This window comes from Danio aesculapii, chromosome 24 (genome assembly GCF_903798145.1).
Source record: "Danio aesculapii chromosome 24, fDanAes4.1, whole genome shotgun sequence".
Taxonomy (NCBI): domain Eukaryota; kingdom Metazoa; phylum Chordata; class Actinopteri; order Cypriniformes; family Danionidae; genus Danio; species Danio aesculapii.
In genome coordinates this window covers 40,735,351-40,742,856 of record NC_079458.1, presented here as the reverse complement: position 1 = coordinate 40,742,856, position 7,506 = coordinate 40,735,351, and the positions used below count along the sequence as shown (strand labels likewise).

The 7,506-nt window shown below is 37.8% G+C and overlaps 1 protein-coding gene across 4 annotated transcripts in view; it reads right to left on the bottom strand.

Annotated features, from left to right (window-relative positions):
* The window catches only part of pard3aa (par-3 family cell polarity regulator alpha, a), a 708,633-nt gene that overhangs the window by 261,649 nt on the left and 439,478 nt on the right, over positions 1–7,506 (bottom strand). For all 4 annotated transcript variants that reach the window (XM_056450319.1, XM_056450321.1, XM_056450320.1 and 1 more), the window contains exon 16: positions 902–1,088. In XM_056450319.1, the coding sequence (XP_056306294.1) occupies positions 902–1,088 (187 nt within the window). The remainder of the gene's footprint in view (positions 1–901; positions 1,089–7,506) is intronic.

Here is a 7,506-nt window from a genome sequence, read left to right as displayed (position 1 = left end):
TGCAGACTGACCTGAGGCTGTGCTGCAATGTGTGTGAGAGTGTGTGTGAATGCGTGTGTGTATTTCGTGTGTGTGCGTGTCCTGTGTGCACTAACAGCCTAAGTGTCTGTGTGCCTCTTTGTGTGTGTGTGTGCTTATATGTGTGTGTCCTGTGTGTGCAGTCTTACAGTATATGTGTGTGTGTGTGTCCTGTGTGTGCTTATATCTGTCTGTGTATGTGTGTGTTTGTGCTTATATTTGTCTGTGTGTGTGCTTATATGGGTCTGTTTGTGTGTGTTTTCCTCAAGGGACTGAGAGGATTCAAAGTGGACAGAAATGAATTGCTCAAGTCACTTGCTTTAGGAGCCCCTTTTAGCCCACACAAGCAAGAACACACGCGCACACACACAGGCACACACGCGCTCATGGTGTGGCCATAAAGCACCATATTCAGGCATAAATGCAGCAAAAAGAGCACATACGTGCACACACACACACACACGCACACACACACCTTTAGGTGAACTGTCTCTTTAAATGTTCAGCTCATTTGACATATTTTCCAGATTCCCCATTCATTTCTTAAAGGGACAGTTCACCCAAAATTAAAATGACCTCATCCTTTACTCTTTTAAACCTTTACGAGTTTCTTTCTTCAGTTGAAAAAAAGAAGATATTTTGTAGAATGCTGGTTGCTGGCACCTGTTGACACCAACACTAGTGAATGGGTCCCATTCTTCAAAACATCTTCATTTGTGTTCAACAGATGAAAACAATCTCGAACAGGTTTTGATCAAGTGATGGATGAGCACATTTTTGGGTGAACTGTACCATTTAAGCTGTACTAATATCAGAAGTATCAGTATATCAGATACCCAGCATCCTCCAGTGTTTATTATCCTGATGAGTGTGATTGTCTCACCTGTCGTCAGGTATCTGCACATCCCTGGTCCAAGACTCGGGCATTTCCGTCACGAAGCCCATATCATCATGAGAGCTGGATGAGGACTGATCTGACAGACGAGCTGGAAGAACAGGCGGGCGATCGTCTTCAATGATGATCGTGTCGTCCCTGGGCATATTCACAGTCGGAGACAGCTGGAAATGACCTGAAAACAACACACAACATCAGCATTCGGATCAAAACAACAAATAGATTCAGTTTTGACAATAATCTGATGAACTAATCCAACTCTGAGATACAGAAGTAGACTCAATTCCCTCTAAGGCCCCTGTAATAAATGTACAATATGTAGTTTGACACCTAGTGGGTAAACTAGATATTGCGGTCCTAATTCAAAATATCTGACAGAGGACTCCATGTAAACATAGGTTGCCAGATTAACAAAACCCAACCAGAAGCGAGCATGAATGGGTCAGGAATGGTTTTTAAAAAGTGCAGTGCTGCGTGAGGTCTACGTGACATGTTATAACGAACCTGATGTAATAACTACAATAACAAACCCATTAGAATAGGGATGATAAGCACTTCAAGGTACATCACATAATTCAAAATATCTGGACAGCCACAATGAAGACGGAATGTACACTCACTGGCCACTTTATTAGGTACACCTTACTAGTACCGGGTTGGACCCCCTTTTGCCTTCAGAACTGCCTTAACAATAGACTTTGCTCCATATTGACATGATAGCGTCACGCAGTTGCTGCAGATTTGCCGGCTGCACATCCATGATGCCAATCTCCCGTTCCACCAAAGGCGCTTTATTGGATTGAGCTCTGGGGACTGTTGAGGCCATTTGAGTACAGTGAACTCATTGGCATGTTCAAGAAACCAGTCTGAGATGATTGGTGCTTTATGACATGGTGCGTTATCCTGCTGGAAGTAGCCATCAGAAGATGGAGACACTGTGGTCATAAAGGGATGGACATGGTCAGCAACAATACTCAGGTAGGCTGTGGTGTTGACCCAAAGTGTGTCAAGAAAATCTTCCCCACACAATTACACCACCACCACCAGCCTGAACCATTGATACAAGGCAGGAGGGATCCATGCTTTCATGTTGTTGATGCCAAATTCTGAGCAGAGCGTCCGAATGTGGCAGCAGAAATGGAGACTCATCAGACCAGGCACGTTTTTACACAAGGCATTTGCGCCCACAGAACTGCCGCTCACTGGATATTTCCTCTTTTTCAGACCATTCTCTGCAAACCCTAGAGACGGTTGTGCGTGAAAATCCCAGATGATCATCAGTTTCTGAAATACTCAGAGCAGCCCTTCTGGCACCAACAACCATGCCACGTTCAAAGTCACTTAAATCCCCTTTCTTCCCCATTCTGATGCTCGCTTTGAACTGCAGCAGATCGTCTTGACCATGTCTACATGCCTAAATGCAGTGAGCTGATGCCATTGTGATTGGCTGATTATAAATTTGCGTTAACCAGCAGTTGGACAGGTGTACCTAATAAAGTGGCCGGTGAGTGTACATACATGTCGAAGTTGTATAATCTAAACCTTAATACAATATAAATTCTGGGTTAGAAGCTCAATAGAATATAAAAGAAATAGATTATCGGCTTTATTTACATTAAAAATACATAAGCAGAACTAGCAAATAAATAAAGCTAGCATTTTGATTTCATATTTTGGTAATTAATAAATGACAATTGCAGTGTGACAAATCATACATCACAGTTAAACCTTTGTGAACAGCTTGAAAACGTGCTGTATTAAATTAAAGAAAATCTAAAAAGCTAATATCATCTGAAAAGTAGTCAAAGCTGGATTAACGTGACGTATTTAAACACCAGGTGAGAACGGAAATGTGTACACTAAACCAAAACCAGGTGTAAACAGTCTTTAAAAGACCACATAAACAACAATAATGCACCGAGCAACAACATCAACGTTAATTTACTTCAACTGCTCCAACAACCTTTAAGTCTGAACGGAGCGTTTCTTAACACAGGTACAGAAGGACAAAAAAAAAAAACAGCATTTACTGTAAGTCAACAAACCGTTACTAAAATACACAAGGCGGAACAAAAGTGCACGTGTTCACAATTAACATGAGGGATCTCCATCCAGACGTGAACTTCTGGAGTTCCTTCCATGTGTATTTATTTCAACTAGAAGTCATTTTGCAACTTTAGCGGCTTAAGAGTAATCAAACATAATTGCTCTTGGAGAGAAAAATACCCCTGGCGTCCTCCCAGCACAAATAGACATGATATTTAGTTTCGCTGTGCGCTAGACAACTCAATATTTTAAGTGGAATAAATGAGGGTTTGTGTGTTGTGTGTGTTGTTCAGCTGAGCGCACGAGGTCTGAAACACATCACTTCAGCACAGGACGCTGATTAATGATTAGTTCAGTGTTAAAGAGAGGCCACAGTTTGACTTTATACTTAAAAAAGCAAATGTGTGTATGGGGAAGAACACTTCTGCCAAATGATTAAAAGATAAAAACATATCACACACACATTCCTCTTTTATTCTGTCAAAATACTTAAATAAAAGGAGTCAGAATAATCAGAACAGATGCAGAGCATGCTGTTCTATATTAAAAAACAAGATATACTTATTAATTTTACTTCGGCTTAGTCCCTTTATTCATCAGGGGTGGCCACAGCGGAATGAACCACAAACTATTCTAGCATATGTTTTAAACAGAAGATGCCCTTCCAGCTGCAACCCAGTACTGGGAAACACCCACACACACTCATTCACTCACACACACACACACACACAACAGCCAATTTAATCAATTCTCCTATAGCGCATGTGTTTGGACTGTGGGGGAAACCGGAGCACCCGGAGGAAACCCACACCAACACAGGGAGAAACTCCAACTGAAATGCCAAGTGACCCAGCTGCGACTCGTACCAGCAACCTTCTTGCTTTGAGGCCACAGTGCTAACCACTGAGCCACTGTTCAGCCCTAACAATATATATATATATATATATATATATATATATATATATATATATATATATATATATATATATATATATATATATATATATATATATATATATATATATATATATATATATATATCCCAGCTGGGACTCGAACCAGCGACCTTCTTGCTGTGAGGCGACAGTGCTAAGCCACTGAGCCACCATGCCGCCCGCTTATATTATATTATATTATATTATATTATATTATATTATATTATATTATATTATATTATATTATATTATATTAATATTATATTATATTTATATTATATTATATTATATTATATTATATTATATTATATTATATTATATTATATTATATTATATTAATATTATATTATATTATATTATATTATATTATATTATATTATATTATATTTATATTATATTATGTTATAATATATTATATTATATTTATATTATATTATATTATATTATTTTACATTATATTATATTATATTATATTATATTATATTATATTATATTATATTATATTATATTATATTATATTATATTATATTATACTACACTATACTATACTATATTATATTATATTATATTATATTATATTATATTATATTATATTATTCCGCTATCTGTCAGCTTGTGAGTTTAAATATATGTAGATCACAAATGAAAAACCTCGAGTGTCATCTTTAGATCACTGCAGGACGCTGTTCCTCTTAATATCTGTATGTGGTTTTGGCTTAATCATCAGCAAAATGACACATCTGTAATTAGTAGAGTACATTAGACAAGCTTTGTCATGTCAGTTTAACATTACCAGCAGAACGAACATGGTTAAAGTCCTCCTGAATGGTGCTAAAACAGTAAATGAACAGCATGAATCTTCAGGAGGGGAACAGAATTACAGCTGTGACCCGTGAGACTCTGCTTTAACTTAGACTAATCCATCCGACACACACTTAAACACTGCTGTAATGAACAATCAGCGGCGCTAAAGCTGCAGCGTTAAATCATTAACACACAACACAAACCAACACCGAGTTAAAGTAGACACTGATCTCAATGTGAAATATCTACAGAAAAAAAAGGAAAAAGGAAAGCCTGGATGAAGGAAGGAAGGAAGGAAGAAGGAAGAAAAGAAGGAAGAGGAAGTAAAAAGTAAAGAAGGAATGAAGAAGGAAGAAATCAACAGAGGAAGGAATAATGAAAGAAAGAAAGAAGGAAGGAAGGAAGGGAGGGAGGAATGAAGGAATGAAGCAATGAATGAAGGAAGGAGAAAGGAAGCAGGAAAGGAGGAAGGAAAAAAAGAAAGGAATGAATGAATGAATGAATGAATGAATGAATGAATGAATGAATGAATGAATGAAAAAAAGGACGTTGGAAGGAATGAAATAATGAAGGAAAGAAGGAAGGGAAGAAAGAGAACGCAATAATAAAGGAAGTAAAGAAGGAATAATAAAGGAAGGAATGATGAATGAAAGAAGGAAGCTGGAAGAAAAGGACGAAAGAGGAAGAAAGACTAAAGGAAGGAAAGAAGGAATAATGAAGGAAGGAAGAACGAAAGTAAGGTAAAAGGAAGGAGAACGGAAAGTAGGAAAGAGGAAGGAAGGGAGGAAGGAAGGAAGGAAGGAAGGTAGGTAGGAAGGAAGGACAGAGGAAGGAAGAAAAAAGAAAAGAAAGAATGAATAATGAAGGAAGAAAGGAAGGGTAAGGGAAAGAAGGAAGGAAAGTGGAAGGAAAGAAAAAAAGGAAGGCGGGAAAGATAAAGGAAATAATGAAGGAAGGAAGGTTGAAGGAAAGAAAGAAGGAAAGAAGAAGGAAGGAAGGATTGAAGGAAGAATGGATTGAAGGAAGGAAGGAAGGAAGGAAGAAAGGAAGGAAGGAAAGAGGAATCAAATAAGGAATAAGGAAGGAAGGAAGGAAGGAAAGAAGGAAGGAAGGAAAGAATGAAAGAAGGAAAAAAGGAAGTAAGGAAGGAAGGATGAAGGAAGGAAAGAAGGAAGGAAGGAAGTAGGGAAGGAATAAAGGAATGAAGGAAGAAGTGAAGAAGGAAGGAATGAAAGAAGGAAGGAAGGGTGGATGACAGAAAGAAGGAAGGAGGAATGAAGAAAGAAAGAAAGAAAGAAAGAAAGAAGGAAAGAAAGAAAGAAAGAAAGAAGAAAGAAAGAAAGAAAGAAAGAAAGAAAGAAAGAAAGAAAGAAAGAAGAAAGAAAGAAAGAAAGAAAGAAAGGAGGAAGCAAGGAAGGAAAGGGTGGAAAGGAATAATGAAGGAAGGAAGAAGGGAAGATGAAAGTAAAATAAATGAAGAATGGAAGAATAAAGGAAGAAAGAAAGTAAAAAGAAAGAAGGAAAGAAGAAGGAAGAGAAGAAGGAGGGAAGAGAGAAGGAAAGGAAGAAAGGAAAGAAGGAAGGATGAAATAAAGAAGAAATTAATGAGGAAGGAAGGAATAATAAAGGAAGGGAAGAAGGAAAGAAACAAACAAAAACAATTACAGAACAACAATCTGACCAATCAGAGCGCAGCAGTCTCTCAGAAAGGCGGGGTTTGTAAACTTGCAGTTGGAGACTCCAAAACTCAAACCTTGAAGCCTCCACAACAGCTTCCCCACTGAGTCCAACATTTAAAGAAGCCGTGAGTGTTTTCACTTCACACAAAACATTTCAAACACAGTTTCAGTTCGGTGTGTGTCAAAACCAGCCAGGGAACAGCGAGGCTTTCACTTCATTCATCAACATGACTGACGAAACAGAAAGAAAAGAGAAGCGCTGGTGGCTCTGCAGTCCTCGAGGTTTGCTGGACGCTTCTTCAGGAGGTCTTGATGCTTCAGGCGCTGCTTCTCAGAGGAGAAGAGCCATCCTGAAGATCCACAAGAGCTTCCAGAAAACCACAAAACTTTAGTCTGGAACACTAGAGTTATGGAGTTATGGAGTTACTGAGCGATTGCATCAGATTATCAAACACACACACACACACACTGCAGCGAGAACACACTGAGCTGAGGGTCCACAGACACGCAGAAACTGCTGTGAAGACTGATACGGACAAGACTACCAATGAGTGTGTGTGTGTGTGCGTGTGAGAGTGTGTTTGTTTGTGAGAGTTAGTCTGTGTTTGTGAGACTGTGTGTTTATGAACGTGTTTGTGTGTGTAAGAGTGTCAGAAAGACAGAGTATGTGTGTGGGTTTCTGTTTGTATGTATTTATGATAGTGTTTGTTTGCGAGACTGTGTGTTTGTGTGATTATGTGTGTGTGTGTGTGTCTGTGTGAATCTGATTTTAACAGTTGCAGAGGTGAGAAGACATTTATACGTGTGTGTGTGTGTGTATGTGTGTGTACACAAATATATTCACAGAAGCATATGCGCAGCCACGCTCAGCAGAACCTGCTAAAAATATAGAAGCGCAACACACGACTGCAATGATCAACACACAAACCTGAGAAGAAAAGAAGGATTTTGACACTTTATTTTAATGTAATCCTTAATTCCTCCTATGAACTAACAATAAAATAAGATAAAGTAAAATTAAATAATAAAAAAATTATAAATAAAATTAAATAAAATAAATACATAATAAATAAATAAAAATAATAATAAAATAACAAAAAAACAAAAATAAATTAAAAATAAATTTTAA